The sequence below is a fragment of the Haliaeetus leucocephalus genome, unplaced genomic scaffold, assembly GCF_000737465.1.
Source record: "Haliaeetus leucocephalus isolate CR32 unplaced genomic scaffold, Haliaeetus_leucocephalus-4.0 Scaffold164, whole genome shotgun sequence".
Taxonomy (NCBI): domain Eukaryota; kingdom Metazoa; phylum Chordata; class Aves; order Accipitriformes; family Accipitridae; genus Haliaeetus; species Haliaeetus leucocephalus.
The window spans coordinates 484820-500995 of NW_010972600.1; the positions used below are offsets into that span (position 1 = coordinate 484820).

The 16176-nt window shown below is 45.1% G+C and overlaps 1 protein-coding gene across 7 annotated transcripts in view; it reads right to left on the minus strand.

Moving 5' to 3' along the window:
- Nucleotides 1-3431: 3431 nt before the first annotated feature.
- LOC104829082 (uncharacterized protein KIAA1958-like) overlaps nt 3432-16176 on the minus strand; it is a 25194-nt gene continuing 12449 nt past the window's right edge. For 3 of the 7 annotated variants that reach the window (XM_010563146.1, XM_010563147.1, XM_010563145.1), the window contains 4 exons: nt 14681-15208; nt 10138-10226; nt 8133-9333; nt 3432-4906 (listed from right to left, as the gene is read on the minus strand). In XM_010563146.1, coding sequence (XP_010561448.1) covers nt 4059-4906; nt 8133-9333; nt 10138-10140 — 2052 coding nt within the window. In that variant the 5' untranslated portion in view covers nt 10141-10226; nt 14681-15208 and the 3' untranslated portion in view covers nt 3432-4058. Of the gene's footprint in view, nt 4907-8132; nt 9334-9591; nt 9678-10137; nt 10227-10834; nt 12019-14680; nt 15209-16176 lie in introns of those variants that run through there. The other 4 variants (XM_010563149.1, XM_010563144.1, XM_010563150.1 and 1 more) reach the window with 4 other exon arrangements.

Sequence of the window (16176 nt, forward strand, 5' to 3'; positions counted from 1 at the left end):
CCCGCCCGCCGCAGCCCCCCCCCCCCCCCGCTGCCCGCCCCCCCCGCTGTCGCTAGGGGGTTCCCGGCGAGCGCGCAGGCAGCGCGAGCCCCCAGCGCCCACGGGCGAGCGTGGGGCCGGGCAGCGCTGGGTCTGATGGCGCCCGGCCGGGGAAGGCTGGGTGCTGGGGGGGGTCACAGGCTGGGTTCTGGGGAGCACAGGCTGGCTCTGGGGGGCAGGGGGAGCTGTCGCCCCTCTGCCCTGCCCATGGCGGTGCCCCTGAGCTCTGCCCACAGCAGAGGTCCCGGCATCACCACCAGGCACAGCGGATTCCCTTCTGCTGCTTCCTCTCTGGGTGGAGGAGGCTTCAAAACCCTCCGTGCAAAAAGAGGAAAAGAAACTGGTTTTGCGGAAGGCTCCGGGCATTCCCTTCTCTTGCCCAGCTCAGAGTAGCTGGTCCCGCTCCGCTGACGGGTACTGGGGTGCAAACCCCGCACGGGGCTCGCTCCATCGCTGAGCAGCTCCCGCAGTGCAGCTGGAAGAGTCCTGGTTCCCCATCGGGGTGGGAGTTGGGCAACAGCCACGGCCCTTCTCCACCGAACCACTGGGCCACGCAGCCACCGCAGCATGGCTCCCTGCCCGGGAGCGGGCTGGGAAGGAGGAGACAGGCCTGGAGTCTCTGCCCTTCATCTCGTCCATGACCTTGAGCAAATTACTTCATGTTGTATCTTGGTGTCCACCCTAATTAATCATTTTTTCTCGTGATGCAAAGATGAAAATCATGTGTGTAACCCTCAGATGATCCCCAGCATTTCTCCCTTCCCCTTGAGCCCCACAATGAAGCGCAGGGACGGGTGAAGAGCAAGGGCTGGAGCAGGAACACAATAGCCCCCGTCCCCCCCTGGTGCGGGGGGTCTCTCTGGCCACCCAGGCTGCCCAGGCGCAGGAGCACGCTGGCCTGGCCGGCAGCTCTGCTGGCCCCGAGGGCTGAAGGGCATCCCACCGGCCAGCCAAGAGCATTCGGTCTCATTTCTCACAGAAAAAGATGTTCTTGGAAATCCTTTTCCACCAAATACATACACAAATGCATTTAATTAAAAAAGAAACTTTTACAAGTATTTTCATCCTGACTTCAGTCATAAACGTTCAATTCTTAGATCACTCATGCAGTCGTTTCCATAGGAGGTTAACAAGGCATCTTCTAGCTGGTAAACTAAGTTTTAATTGGACATTGTTAACACGCAACAGAAATGGAGGCTGGGATACCGTTTTCCTCGTGGCCTTTTTTCAGAGTAAAAGCGTACTCAAAGTCCTCCAACTCCGATCTTTGAAAAGCCTTTTTTGCCGCAGACGTTGCTCCTAGCAGCAGCCTGCTATGGGTAATTTCCTAATTATTGGAAATGAAGTTTACAGTTTGAGCTGCTAAGACACGCCGTGGGACAGTTACTCAGAATTTCTGATAATACCACGTCCTTGTTTTTACGAAATGAAACAGTTCTCTGGCTGATTTTCTCTTTCGTAAGTGGCAGTTAAACTGTCAATGAGGTCTACTTTAGCATATTGCCCAGGATGCTACTCATTTGTATGAAGTGCAATTAGCTCGAAATTTAGCTTAAAACCACTGTAGGACACAACTAAATGGGACCCACGGATATCCTATGCGTAAAGAGGCAAGTTGCTTTCCCCGACCAGCAGTGTGTGGCCATGGGGAACTGTCGTGGTTTAACCCCAGCCAGCAACTAAGCACCACGCAGCCGCTCACTCACTCCCCCCCCATCCAGTGGGATGGGGGAGAAAATCAGGAAAAGAAGTAAAACTCCTGGGTTGAGATAAGAACGATTTAATAGAACAGAAAAGAAGAGACTAATAATGATAATGATAACACTAATAAAATGACAACAGTAGTAATAAAAGGATTGAAATGTACAAATGATGCACAGGGCAATTGCTCACCACCCGCCGACCAACACCCAGCCAGTCCCCAAGCGGCGAATCCCTGCCCCCCCCCACTTCCCAGTTCCTAAACTAGATGGGACGTCACATGGTATGGAATACACTGTTGGCCAGTTTGGGTCAGGTGCCCTGGCTGGGCATGAGAAACTGAAAAATCCTTGACTGTAGTCTAAACACTACTGAGCAACAACTGAAAACATCAGTGTTATCAACATTCTTCACGTACTGAACTCAAAACATAGCACTGTACCAGCTACTAGGAAGACAGCTAACTACATCCCAGCTGAAACCAGGACAGGAACGCAGGGTTTATTAGCAGTGGGAGGGCTGCTCTCCCTCCTCAGGCTCTTCAGGGCAGGACCGCTCCACGCACACCTTCAGCACACACAGCGCTCCTGAATTCTGTTCTTTTTTACCATGCTCACTTGGCAAAGCCTCTGAGCCTGTCTCTAATCCCAGCCCAATGTCTGGGGCTGTGGAAGGATGCAGGTGTGCGGGTACGCCGGCTGGCAGCGATGATCCTGGTGTCACTGGATGATCCGTTATTTCTGGGAGTTTTGCTTTCTATTGCCCGTCACAGCGCATTGGGGGCAGCCGTTTGCCTATCCCCCCTGTTCACTCTGTTCTCTCTTGCAGCCGCCTGGAGAACCGGGAGGTGCCCATGTGCTCCTGACAGGATTAAGTGAATGCTGTCAGCTAATTGTGCCACCTGATTTTTAAGGCAGCAGTCTTTCATTAATGAGCTTTGGGGTGTGGACTAAATAGATCAGCAGAGAGGAGAGAAAAGCCTGATCTGGTCCTCACCCTTGGGTAGGGTGAGTAAAGCCCAGCCCCGTAGGAAAGGATTTGCTCTGGCTCTCAGCTGTTGGGCACAGAGCTGCACGTGTGGCTGGGCTTGACCTGGGCACTGACGGGTCCTTCAGCGATGGCTGTGGCTGTCCTAATGCCATCTGCGCTCAACAGCATGAGTAAAGCTGGAAGACACCCTCTGACCACGTGATTAAGTGAGTTTGTCTTTTTTTATGGCACTTTAAACTTCTGTAAGTTATTTGGTGATATTAAATGTTGCTTGAACAAGACCAATTCTGGCAAAGGGTTTGGCCACAAAGACCTTGTTAAGAAACCACAAACATGGGCTCTGTAGGATTTCAAATGGCCCAAATCCTCCTCAGGGTCAGCTCCGCAATGCTGAATAGTAACAGGCTCGGAGCAGGAGAAACCCAAGCATGATAAGTGAATATGCTGGTGTTTCAGAAAACTGTAACCTGCTAGTCTGGGGCTACTGGCTTCATCTCTGCAGAACAGACAAACAGACCAGACAAACAGGATTGAGTAATTCTTCTTTTATTAGGTTATGTCAACAATGCAACCCAATAATTTGACTGGACCATAAGATAACATATTGACTGAATAGTACTTGAACAGCTGAAAAAAGTTGACTACATCTACCAAAGTGTATTTATGTAGCTATATTTAGCACTCTGGGGAAAACACTTACCATAAAACCTTTCAACGCTGTCAGCCATTTTACATAACTTTTTAAAACCCAATCACAACTTCTTAAATCTACAAATTTTTCACTAAGAAAAATGACATAAACCTTGTTGAAAGTATTACCATGAGATATGGATTAGCAGTTGGCAAACACAGCATTTCACCGTTCTCCTTCCATCCCAGAACTAACTTGTGTTACTTTTTTCAATAGGCTTATACTATAGACTAAACACTGTGTACGTGTCAGCCCCCCTAAACATGAGTGCAGCTTAAACTCCTAGCCAAGCTATTCAGCTACCGAGCCCTCTCCGTGTTAACATTGGCTATTTTATCATGTCATTAATAATACAGTAGAATATTAACTTGTTTTACAAATGTGAAACCTAAGATTCTCATATTTATTTAACTTACTGAACTATCAATTCCATTAATACAAAGAACAATAGAAGTTTTTCACTTAACCTGAACACTAAGGTGATGCAAATTTGTGGATTACTTATGTTCTAAGGTGAAACCGAAGAGAAGGATGTTCTCCTCAACCTATACTAAATATTGCCACTTAAACCTTTCAAAGACTACTTTGAAACGTGCTCCTACCAAAAAGTGGCACAGCAGAAACTAAATGGATACCTTTATTTCTTGGACTTCTTTACAGGTCCTTTGACTTGCTGGATAATAACTTTCAAGATCTTTTCCATTTTGGCTTTTGTCAGTGACTTTCTACAGTACCATGTTTGGTCCCATATGGAGCACAGAGGCTTGGGCGTTAGATAAAGTGGATCATAGTCATGAAGCATATCCAGCGGCCTCCTCTTAGCATACTCCTTATAATCTGCGACTGGACAGTTATCTGGATTGTCAGGCTTGGCAAAGAGACGTGGACCCGATTCCCTTGTATTTACCTCTGTGTTCAGATCATCCTTCCACTCCAAGTACTCCAGCTCTCCCTCGTTCTTTTTGAGCACAAGCTGTCCCCAGTACAGATTATGGCTCTGACTGTGTGTACTTGCCCCAAACCCCCTAATGATATTTGTGAACATGAGGTGCAAAAAGCCCTGAGGGTGCATCTTACTTAAAAGTCCCTTCTTACAAAGACTTTCCACATCTTCATCTGTCAGATTCTCCAAAATACTCCACTCTCCTTCTCTCTCTTTTTGAGACAGGTGCTGATGCTTTAGTTTCAAGGCTTCCTGAGATGCTCTGAATTCCAACCCTTTAACTACGCTGTACTTGTAGTTGTGATCCTTGAGGTACCTCTCTATGCTGCTCTGAAAGAAGTGCAAAGAACTGGCAGAAAAATCTGTGCCATTCTGTTTCTTTGCAGAAGAGTAGAACGAGGCCAGGTAATTATTGAGGTCTTCCGGTGGCAGCTCATAGATCTCGCGCGTTTCGGAAGGGCAATGTAAAAGCAGCCAGTCTCTGAAGACTTTTGTATCGCCAGTATTACGGTTTCTCTTCTTCTCCCACTTCTTCAACGCACCTAAAAGATAAGGAACAGCTTTGTGGACAGCAAGAACTTACAAGGAGATCCGTGAAATATAAGGAGATACAGAATAAGGTTCACCTTCCTTCTAAAAGTAATTCAGAGGTTGTGGGACTTTTACAAACCCCTTCCTTTAAAGCTTTGGTTTAGGTCTGTGCTCTCAACAAGCCAGCCACCACCACCTGACAGCGCCAGCCTAGATAGGGAAAGGCCTGTCCCCTTTCTTGCTCTTTCTCGCTTGGCTGGTGAATCTGCCTACTACCATGTAGGTAAATTTAAGATATTCTTTCTTTTTAAATTATGTTTAAATGGGAGAGAATGCATTCCTAATGAGATTTAATCACTGAATGTCACTGTGGGGTGCACATGTGGAAAGCATTGGTGCAAGTTCTGTGGGCCTTCTCAGACAGCAATACAGGACTGGAGATGGGACCTGTCACTGGTGGTTTGGTTTGACATTGAATTTCCCCCTGGCCGATTTTGGAGTTGACTCTGAGCATGCTTGTAGGACCAGACTTGGGGACGGCCATGTAACCAGTGGCTGCAGTGCTGGCTATGAAGCCCAAGCAACCCTGAATGGACTTGATATACTTTCATCAACTTGCAGCTACTCTGGCGTGTATTTTATGGTGACTGCAGGGGCCAGACTCTGCTCTGTTAAAATAGATGGGAGCTGGCCTGTACATGGATCTTGTGGTCTGCCTCAGGACTAAGTAGCTTCCATTTTGTATGTTCAAAGTGTTGTACAAGGCATTATGCAAAATACATTTCAAAGTGTTTGTCTTTACAAAAATCTCTTCAGAGCAAAAGAGCTCTCACTATGAAATAAAAACATTAACCACAAGTTAGGCGTGGATAGTAAGGAAGAACAAAAAAAATGAGTAAAAGGGGTTGGATTTTTTGTTTTGTTCTGGGGTGAGTTTTTTGTTTGGTTGGTTTTTGGTTTTTTTTTTTTAATAAAAACGATTGCCAGGATTCCAGTTGGGTTCTTTCTCAAGTTGCTATGGCAATACCACATCTACCTAGTTCGATGTAGCATGAGAAATTAATTCTTTGGATTGCTGAAAAGCTCCATCTGTTTGCCTGTGACTTTTCCAGGACTGAAGAGGGGTAGATTGAAAAGGGTTCTAGAGCCAACATCTAGAGATTCCCCTTCTTGCACCAAGTTATTTTGTACACGCTTAGTTATCATCTTAAAATGCTATGGCTGCACTGAGGTGGAGTCTACTGATTCCTGTGCCGCTGTTTTGGGTTTTTTGCTTGCTTTGTTACTGACTGCTCTATGTGAAGAGCTGAATGGCTTGTAAATCAATACACGCAGAGGCCTCGCTTGAGCCATAAGCCATTTATCTTGGCAGAAACGGCTACCACACAGACATTCCCAGTTGAATTCCCAGTCCCTTCTGATGATATATGTTGTCAGTTACAAAAATAGTCAAATAATGTTCACAAAAACCAACTGTGCCAGTTTGACCAGTTGTGGCTACGTAAGGAATACAAATGTCTGTAACCCCAAGTCTATTTGGGAATACTAGTGGTGCTTTAAGCATACACCCTTGAGTTACAGACAAACCCCAGAATATTGTTTCAGTAACCTCTTTTCTTTCGAAGGACACTGTCCAGTGCCTTGCACTGCAGAAACCTGCAGTAGGCTGCTGCTCTTTAATGCTACAGCTAGTTGAGATGGGTCATTATTTCAGCAGAGAAACAGGATTAAGCATCTGGTGCAGTGGGACAGGTATTGGGGGTGGGATGGGAAGCAGGCTAGTTACAGCCCTGCCCTGCAGCTCAGGAGGAGTTCTGGAGATGCGGTCAGTCGGGAAGCATCCTGCGTGGCTGCAGGGCAGTGCCACAGCAGCTCTGCCAGGCTGGACGCCTGGCCTGCCATGGACAAGGACATGGGGCTGGACTGGGACAGGTTTTGGGGAACATGCAATGGGATCCTCATACTAGGCGTGCAGAAGTGAAACACATGCTGTTGGGGGCTGCTTCTCAGTTAGATGGAGCCAAGGCATTAAGCCACTGGATGGAAAAGAATTAAATTTTTAAAATTTGCCTCGATGTTTACACCTAGATACTAGCAGACAAAAACATAGAACTGACTAGACAGCAGCTTACTTGGAATTAATGTAAAAAAGCACCTGCAGGCACTCAAATCATTATAGATGCAAATTTTGTGGCTTTACTATAACATCTTTGAAAACCTGGCCATTTACATTTTATTTGAGGTGTTTAATCATTGGATTAAATAATATATATGTACCTAGCATTAAGGCTCCAGTGTATTACACACATCTATCCTAAAATATGATCATTTATTAAATTAATTAAATCTATTTCATTGATGGCTTCCCCACTACTTGTAGAAGACTAGCATAATTTTGATGATATCCACACACTGTATGTTAGCTGTTGTTCTTGTGCAGACGGTGTCTGTTTTACAGCAGGAGTAAGACAGCCGCAAGCTAGGCTTCTAAAATCTTTGTCAAACAGCATATTCTTGTGATATGGAATAATTTAAAATTGCCATGCTTTGTGTGTGGCTTAATCTTGGTATTGAAAGTTCCCTAGTAAGCAGTGTATCTTGCAAGTTAATGTTTGAGCAATTATAACTCTTCCTACTCCAGTAGGATTCTAAGGACATTGTGTACGAAAATGTTAAAATTCTTAAAAGTACTAAAGCGATTTGTTTAGCTCATGTAATTTAATATGCAGGATTGAAACTTTGCTCCCATTGCAATCTCTGGGATTTTTGCCATTGACTTTGGTGCGGCCAGAGTTTCAGCCACAATTTCTCTGTTTCACTGCTTTAAAAGTTACTTCCTCTTGTTTTCTTCTCTTGAGACCTGAGTTCCCATCTCTGGCTCCAGTTTCTCACAGGGACTCTCTCTTAAGTACAGCCAACATACTACGTGGTGATACTAAGTAAAATGAAAGACCAAAGTATTCAAACTGGGTAGTTAAGGTAGTTGGGCCACAGCCAAGTACACGGTTGGGTACCTCAGTGAACAGCATTATCTACTGAAGTGCTGATTGCTAAGGTAAGAACCTTTTTAGTCCCTTTTAGTAGAAACAAGAGTGCCCCAAATCAAAGGCACTTACTTAGATGCTACAGTACCGATTTTGGCAGCTATATGAACTCACCCCCCTTTAATATTTTGGGAAAGTGATTAATAGAATGCACCCACATACCCCTCCAGAATAAAACTGCAGACTCTCTTACTTTTGCTTGAAGATGCGGGTGGATGGTCTGCATTCTTGCTCTCTGGACTCAGTGAGGCTGAAAGATGAGGTGCATGCCCAGATCCTGATGGTTCACTCTCCTCAATAGAGTTTTCAGTAATGTTCCCACTTAAGCCTATTTCTCGTGTGCCATGCTCAGGAGGGCTCAGCTGGAGTTGCTGCTGGACATCTACAGTGGCTTCAAACTCAAAGAATGTCACAGAGGCGGGTGACTCACGTTGGGCCTTTGCCTCAATGCTGGAGACAGGAACAGATTTTAAATATTCTTTTGGTATTGCTGACCCAGAGGAGTTTCTTGCTCTAGAAGTTTCAGTTGTGGACCCTGCAGGATTAAGAGGACCTAACCTCAAGAAGCTGCTGTCTAGGCTCTCTTGATTGCTGATGGGGGATTTCAGAATGCAGGCAAGAGTTAGGGGTGGCTTTCCTGCGGGGGCAAAGCCAGATGTTTGGGCAGCCCTCAGGCTGTTAAATGCCATCTTTTGACCGTGATACATTTGCAAATCTACCTCAGCAGTTACACCTTTATTTGGTGATTCTGACAGAATATTCTGGTTGATTCTGTCTCCTTGGTCGTCTTCATTTGATATACACTGTTCTTCATCAGAGATGATCTGTAGATCTTCATTGCTTTCTAGCTTCACCTTATGTCTGTCAGTTTTGACTTCATCACCAGATATTGACAAATGCTGCTCTGCTGCAAAGCCTGATTTTATGGATTTGCTATTTTTTCGATTTTCTCTGGGTGATGGTTCATTATGTATTATGTAGACTGTGTTGTCTTTCTGCTGAGTGACCCCTGGAGATCTGCTACAAGACCCTGTGCTAACAGCATCTCCTTTAGCCCTCTCAAAAGACGGGGTTGTCCTGAGCCTCTTTTCATCTAAACTAGCTTCCCTTGATGAAGCCTCAAAAGATACTAGCCTCTTTCTCTTTTCTCCAGCTTCACTCTCTTCTGTGCTCCTGATGTATAATTTTCCACACTGCCAGTGATACGCATGTCCAAGTCCACATATCCACAGAACAGCATTGTCCTTGCTAGGATGACCCATGTTCTGCACAATTTCCAAGGCTGGGATTGAACTGCATATGGTCCCATGAGTGTGTGCCCAGGTCACAAGATTGGAGAGATCCATGCGAAGTGAAATGGCATCACTGCACCTTCCGTCACCGATGCTCTCATTCTGTAAAAACGTGTTGGAGATAACTTAAGTGAAAGAGGATGTGCACAAAATAGCAGTCCTGGGGACTGTTTCTAGCCCCATCTCAATACAGCAATAATTTTTTTTTTTTTTTTTTTTAAGAATCATGAGAGGAATCACTGTTCTACATTTTGTTCATTCTTTAAAATAAATGAATTTGTCCACTTTGAAGACCTGGAAGGTAGTTTGTGGGCATGGTTCCAGAATGATGAATTTATTCTAGATATAATTTATGCATACCTATGAGCTCTGAGTCCTGATCAAGTGGCTCAGCTTAAGAATTTATCATACTTCAGCTGAGCCACAGCAGCTGTTCACGTGAGTGTTCTAAATCCACAGCATAACTGAGATTAACACTCTCACTGAACCACCCAAGCAGCGATCACAGCTCTGCTATCGGAAGAGTAACTTGAAGTGTAGTGCTCTGTTTACAAGTTGGAGTCCTGTGATCTCAGCACGCTTGTACCCATGGACAATTCTGTACTCGCATATGGAAAATAACAAGGGAAAGTGTTGGGAATCAGCTTCTCAGTCTCCCACTTCCCCATGGCCAACAGGGCTCATACTTCTTTCATCTGTCAAAATGGCAGCACTACTTGCCTCAGAGGGAAACTGGATATATGAAGAAGTTGTTTGTGGGATGCTTTTCAGAAACTAAAAAACAGACCTTGCATCCACATATCTAAAACTTGGTTTTTTTTAAAAATCTACAACTTCTAATGCTATAATTGATTCTATTAGAAACAATTGTCTATGGTATCATTTAAGCTATTAAAGAATACTCACCATGCTGCTGTTTTCTGTCTCACTGAGCCTTCTCTCATGTGGAGATCGGTAAGTGACTGTTTGAGTATTCTTTCCTTCTCTCTCAGAACCTAAAATAATCATCATATGTCTGTGTGTCTATATCTGTGTGTGTGTGTGTATTTTTTTTTAATATATCTGGCTAGCAGATGAAACTAAATTTTTCAATGCTCAGTCGAAAATAAATGCTCCTGCAGAACATGTGCCTTCATTAAGGTAAGCTCCCATTGAGCTTGAATGACCTATATATATATAGAAAGCTTGACTTGTGTAAATATTTGCAGGATTAGCCTCTACAGTGTACCAAAGTTGAAACACAATATAAATATTGAAAACAGAATTTTAAAAAACAGACTCTGCAAGATGTTCCGTTTAGCACTGGCCCTTTGAACACAGGCTGTGGTTAGCAGTCTTTACTTCTCCAAATGGAGTGAACTGCAGAAACGGAAGTACCAGAAATAAGTGAAGCTAGTTCAGATTCTGACATTATCTGACTTTTCAAATAGTAAAAAGAAGAGGTAGTTTCCTAACTAAAGAATTATCTGCATATGTAACTTATATTTACTAGAGACTAAATCTGAAATTCTCCTATCTGTTCTGAAATGTTCCATGTAGTAGTCTAGAAAGTCATCATCATTTCTGTGTAACAAGTTAGAGAACAATTGGTCACATAATTTACCGTCAACATGCATATTGCAAGAGAGCCAAGAAGCCTTATGATGCTATGTGACTGATACCGCATGCATTTACAGTTCAGAATGGCAGTCTTTGCTCCAGGCATCTTAGTCTATTATTAATTAAAAGCTTTGCATTTAGTGGTGGTAAAAGATGCCAGACTGAAAACACTGGATGCAGGAATCTTGTCTAAACTGGTTCTTTGAGCAGCTCTGGCCTAAATGTGACACAGCTTCCCAGTGAGAACAAGCCCTTGTTGGCTTTGAAGGTGAGCACACACGTGTGGACAGCCCAGCACACCGCGAGCACGCGTCCTCGCTGGGTGCGTGAGCTTGAGCCTCCAGGTCTCCTGCTCCACACGCTCCTATTCTCCGTGCAAGCTGCAGAAGACAAGAGAAGCCCATCCCAGCCGACAGATGTAGGGCTGCTCTGTAATCTGTGAATGCGGCATTTGTCTGCAGGGATTTATTTCATGAGTATGCTAGTTAAACTGAGGGAAAGCCTGACAGTGCACAGCCAGGAAACTGCCGTACTGCAGAAGCCCTGTTGTGCACCAACATCCGAGGCAGAGGCTATGCCTGGTGCCTTTAGTGCCCTACCTCCACCGGCCATGCTTACGATTCCGTGCGATGCAGCAGGGCGATGAGGGACCCTGGTGAGGCTGAGGAGCCCTGCCTGGAGGAAGAGCAGTGAGTGTGACTGGCCAGGCTGCCCAGGGGTGGCTGCCAGCCCCATGTGCAGGGTGAAGCGTGGTGGCTGCCGCAGGGCTTGGCCAGCGTCTCTGACATGAGGTGGGGATGTGGAAACGGTGTGGTGGAAGGCCCTTACCCTCTCCCACCTGGCGCCAGGACAGGGTCATCTGAGGTTCCCCGAGGCCGCCTGCCCTAACCCAAACCCCCTCGCTGCCAGCAGAGCCAGCCTGAGACCTACGGGCACCCAAAGGAACCTGGCTGGCTGTGGGTGGGGATCGCTGCCTTCCCCCTTCCTGTACCCCCATCCTCACCATCCAGCAGCAGGGACCTCCAGAGCAGAGTTGAGACCAACCAAACCCAAACAAAAGCCAGTGATCATGAAATGCCTCTTGGCCAAGCTCCTGCACTGAGGAGGAGCCCTCTGGAAGAGTGTTTACAGGTGCCCTGCTCTGTCAATTCCAAACTTGCGGACACTGAGGGGTGGCAGTTGCAGGCGGCTGAGCTCTGAGGCTGCAGCTGGCTGGGTGCTTACCCACCTGCTTAACTTTAAGTGAATGCTTCGAGCCGCTGATGCTAAAGCTAAACGTGGTTTGCTGGATGCAAAGCCTAAACAAGTAAGCATGCAAAATCTTCAGGCAAAAGTTTAGTTGTTCCAAGCAGGAAGGGGTGGGGTGGGGAGGAGCCATGGAAGTGGTGTGGGCTTCCACACTGGCCAGCACAAGGGAGCCTGTCCACTGCCTGAGCGAGGCAGGGGCAATGACTATAATGCAAACACCAGTAGAACAATGACTGAGTGTTTGGTAGTTAGGCAAAGCACAACCCAAAGAGGAAAGGAAACAAACAAAAGTGAAGCATACAAGAAGAGCCCTCTCTAACTTCAGGACACAGGTCAGGGAACTAAATGTCCTTTTCAAAGAGAAAAGCACAGGTCAGATCTATCGCAGTGTGTCAGTTGTGCTTCCCAATGGTGAATAAACAGTAGGCATCAGAACCGTTCTTGTTTGGGGGTGAAACTGCTGCACGGCAGTACAGCTCTGATATGCTAGTATTAATCCATATGTTCCTTATGGCTTTCTAATGATAGTAAGGATAATTTTAGCCTAGAATGCTTTGCTGTTTGCATATGCTAGCTTGTGAAACATGCAAAGCTAGGATTTTCAAAGAGTTTTTTACTGAAATCCACTGCTTGCTTTAAACAAAAACCAGACCCAAACCCCCTGTTTTAAAGCAGCAAATGCACTTTGAGCTCTTGACCTGTTAATCTAGGCATTTCATAGGATCTACTGTCACTGTGATCTCACTCCTAATGAATCATAGAAAACAGGGTTGGAAGTCACCTCAAATGGCCATTTCAGCTGTCCTGATTCCTCACAGAAAAATGAGCTCTGCCCAAACTTCTCCTGAGAGGTGTTTGTCTAACCTGTCTTCAAACCTTCCAAGGACAGGGAATTCACAGCCTATTCCAGGGCTCCGCTGTGCCTCAGAAAGCTGATTGTAAACTTATGGGAGAACCGTTTTTCCCTTCTGAAGTCAGAGAGTTTTATGTTCAGCCTGTGTAATTCCTCCCTAAAGGGCTGAGCTGCTTGGACAAGCCAAAAGGAACTTTCATGCCAATAATTTGGTGCTTACAGTTAGTGTGGGAAAAGGTAACAGAAACGGAAGCTCTGCATGGTCATAAGGCCATGAAATTACTGACTTGGCAGATGAACATCTTGATTTCTATCACTGGTGACTTTAAATGGAGTGCTTTTATCTTTCCTTATCTCCAAGCACATGTCTTCCTTTTCCTGATCTCTTTGAAAAAAAAAATAAAATTAAAAAAAGCGCCTTTTTTCTCTTGATATTTAGTTCCAAATAAAGGCTCTGGTAATCAACTAAGGATCCTTCTTCAGCCCACTCCTGCTCTCATATTTACATCAGTTGAGAGTACCTCCAAAGAAACTGTCAAGTGGAATGAGTCTGAATTTACAGTTACAACTGATGGGGAAAAAAAATGAAATATGTATTTACCCACAAAGGCTGAACTGACAGGCTTCTCATCTCTTCAATTAATAAAAATCCATCTTGATCATTGCCACAACTTTTATCTGTTTCCAGCAAAACCAGGATCCCTATGAGGGAGGGTTCTGGGGTTGGAGTTTGGGGGTTGAGTTTTGTTTTGAAACCTTGTGTCTGGTTCAGCATCTGCATGGCTGTGAGTGATACAGTGTTTTAATTATCTTTCCAGGAGAGGCTCCCATCTGATAATGGACACTGTGTATGCAGGACCCACACCTTTGTGCAGAAAAACAGGACATTCCAAAGCTGTATGGTAAATGTTTTCTTTTAATTTTTTTAACCCATAGGGAATTTAGTGCACTAATATAACTATAGTTAAGTGAATTCATGCTCACTAGAGGAAAAAAGTTTAAAAAAAAAAAAATCTACAAGATTTTGCTTTCTCATGTGCCTGATCTACATAGTAAGCTTTCAAGACATCAGCACTGTATATGCTTATTTTACCTCTGTATTCAAGAAAATGTGGCCAAGTAATTTCAAAGAACTCTACAGCATTTCAGTGGAGCTCTTAAAACTCAAGGCTGACTAAAAGCATGGAAATGCTTATTCTGAGACTTTCGCGTGTCTAGTTCGAGCCCTTGGGGGGATAAAACCATACTCAGCACTTTCTGAAAATGATTCTCTTGTAAGGTCTGTCAAACACAGGTACCTGGAACCACCTGAGAATGTAAACATCTGAATCCTACTCTCTTTACATTTCAGTGGACTCTGTGCAGCATTTATGGTATGCTGATGGTTCTCTGATGTTCTCTGTGACATACACAGGCTTGTGCAAGCAGGATAACTAAATAAAGAAACTAATTGTATAGGCATTGAAAGCCCTTTAACCACTTTGTTCCTGTCCCTCCACCCTGTAATATTCCTAGCTATGTTTTTCTTAAGCCTTATAACGCCTATTTCGCAGATTAGAAACCTGAGGCACACACAAAGCAAGTAAATATGAGAGGTTTGGCTTTTCGGCTCCAGATAAGACAGTGCAGGAAACTGGAACAATCCCGGTAGGAAAACAACAGGATACAGAACAGCAGTTCTTAAACTTGACTCCCACTCCCCTCCCCCAGCACGGATTGTGTGCTCCCGCTCACTTGAGAAACACTTACTGGGGGTGGAGGGACACGGGACAGCCGTAAAATACACATATAGGAGGGGGTGTATTGTCAGAGAGCTGCCAGGAATGGAGTGAAGGACACTGGTGGGGGGATGTGGTGTCTGGCGCAGAAGTGGGATGAAATTGTACTTAAACACATCTGGCTGCAAGACGGGAGTTGAGAGCGGAGCAGAAGGAGCTCATGGCTGCCAAAAATCATTGAGCTTGTCCCACCACTTCTTAGCAAAGGCCTTTGGGGTGGATTAATCATTTCCCAGCACATCGTTCTTCCTGTTCTCCACGATGTTTGTTTCTCTCATCCCCCTCCCCTGTACAAGAGCCTTCTCAGCACCTCTTCGGCTCTTTTTCTGCTTTACCACGTCCTTCCACCAGTACCTCCTGCCCTACTTGCAGAAATACAATCCCCAGGATACATTCTGTACTTGCTACAGGGTGGCATTCCTCCATTTTGAGAGATGCTCCCAGAAAATAATATCCAGTACATCTGATGGAGGGCAGGGTCTAATTGCATGCACCAGCTCTGAGCAAGAGAAGAGAGACTGCTGTTAAATATTAGCCTACAGCACCACATTCCTTAAACAAGGGCGTTTTTGTTCAAAGAATCGGACGCAATTTTTTTCATGAGTCCTAATTATCTCTTTTCTTGAGGGTCTGCATTACAGAGCTGCTGTCCTTGTAATGTAACTGTGAGCTCTAAATCAAGTCTTCTTAAAAGACCTAATAAAAGCCGCAGCCAGCTGGCAAAGAATTGCCTAGTCCAACAAACAGTAATCAACCACTGAAAACAGCTGTAGTAAAGGAAAAAATTAATTTAAAACCATGAACTTCTATAAATAGGACCTAATATTGTATTTCCCCAGGAAGAAGTGGGAAAGCTGAAATTAGTGAAGGGCAAATCTGTTACTTGGGCAGAAAATGCTACATCGTCAATAATAATTGTGTTAGTTACCCTGTTAATGCTGCCATTTGTGAGCAGCTTCACACTTAGGATTAGTGCTGCCAGGGGAGAGCAGCCCACTATTTTCCCTAATAATTCTGTATGCAGGCTGTTTTACTTTTCCTGGGATTTTTTATTTTCAGTCCCACGCTATGGATGAGTATGTATTGTATTGGCATGGAATTGACTGTGGGAACTTACTTTGCTCCCCAGCAGCCATTTGTATTAAAATGATCTTCTTTCACTTAATTAATGGAAGAAGATGTCTGTTGGCAAGCGGGCACTTGCAGGAGCGTTTGCTACTCTTTAATTGCTTCTCTCGCCGTTTGCGGTATTTCTCATAAAGCACAAGCTTCGCCAGTCATGGGACAGCATCATCATCTCCTCCGATAAAAACCCCTTTTAGCCCTCGCAGTTTCGTGGGGTTTGACTGCAACAGGCTCAAAAATAAACCGGGAACGACGCAAAACCTGGGTTCTGTTCCAGTTTCTCCTTCCTACGGCTGTCGCCGCCCGCTCCCCGGCAGAGGGTGCTCGGCCGCCGGCCACGCG